The sequence below is a fragment of the Poecilia reticulata genome, linkage group LG15 (genome assembly GCF_000633615.1).
Source record: "Poecilia reticulata strain Guanapo linkage group LG15, Guppy_female_1.0+MT, whole genome shotgun sequence".
Lineage (NCBI taxonomy): Eukaryota > Metazoa > Chordata > Actinopteri > Cyprinodontiformes > Poeciliidae > Poecilia > Poecilia reticulata.
In genome coordinates, this window is record NC_024345.1 from 22,504,883 (window position 1) to 22,506,070 (window position 1,188).

At 45.0% G+C, this 1,188-nt stretch overlaps 1 protein-coding gene across 2 annotated transcripts in view; it reads left to right on the forward strand.

Moving 5' to 3' along the window:
* Positions 1-1,188, forward strand: part of LOC103477188 (heparan-alpha-glucosaminide N-acetyltransferase) — a 40,870-nt gene that overhangs the window by 36,408 nt on the left and 3,274 nt on the right. Inside the window, exon 11 of one of the 2 annotated variants that reach the window (XM_017308996.1) lies at positions 175-287. In XM_017308996.1, coding sequence (XP_017164485.1) covers positions 175-287 — 113 coding nt within the window. Of the gene's footprint in view, positions 1-174; positions 939-1,188 lie in introns of those variants that run through there. The other variant, XM_017308995.1, reaches the window with a different exon arrangement.

Sequence of the window (1,188 nt, forward strand, 5' to 3'; positions counted from 1 at the left end):
GTGGTGATGTTGGACGTGGTGATGTTGGATGTGGTGATGTTGTGATGTTGGACGTGATGATGTTGGATGTGGTGATGTTGGACGTGATGTTGGATGCGTTGCTGTTGGACGTGGTGATGTTGGATGTAAATACGTTTGTGTTGGTTGTCTCTGACTGGTCGCTCTGTGTCCCAGTGTCCTGGTCGTGGCTCAGGATCCCCGGAGTGCTGCAGCGTCTGGGCTTCACCTACTTTGTTCTGTCTCTCCTGCAGACTTTCTGGGGCCAGAATCAAATCCCAGAGCGAGCGGTGAGCAATTCATGTCAACTTCCCTTTTGTCAGTCGCTCAACAGAAACGGACATTAAAAGGCTGCAGTCTGAGGCAGCGCATCCAAACACAGCTAAATAATGTGAAGCCTTGCTGAGGGGGCATGGCACAAACTGTCTTTCACCATCTAGCTTTAGCATGTTAGCATGCTAAGTAGCTCACAATGGGTTTTTATTTGTTCCTGAGTAACAGAAACAATCAGAGGTTTTAGTTTAGCTAAATGCCAATGCTGTTAGCATGTTTTCAGATAGCATCTTTAAACATGCTAGCATCAGAGCATGTTAGCATCAGAACGTAGCAGCATCAGAACGTAGCAGCATCAGAACATGTTGGCATCAGAACATGTTGGCATCAGAACATGCTAGCATCAGAACATGCTAGCATCAGAACATGCTAGCATCAGAACATGCTAGCATCAGAACATGCTAGCATCAGAACATGCTAGCATCAGAACATGTTAGCATCAGAACATGCTAGCATCAGAACATGTTAGCATTAGAACATGCTAGCATCACTGAAAAGCAACATCAGTGGAGGAAAGATGTTTACTCCACTTAGTGAGTGGGCATCCATCCATCATCCATCCATCTGTTTATCCATCCATCCATCCATCCATCCGTTTATCGTCCAGCCATCCATCCATCCATCCGTTTATCCATCCATCTGTTTATCATCCATCCGTTTACCATCCATCCGTTTATCATCCAGCCATCCATCCATCCGTTTATCCATCCATCCATCCATTTATCATCCATCCATCCATCTGTTTATCATCCATCCATCCATCCATCCATCTGTTTATCATCCATCTGTTTATCATCCATCCATCCATCCATCCATCCATCCATCTGTTTTATCATCCATCTGTTTATCATCCATCTG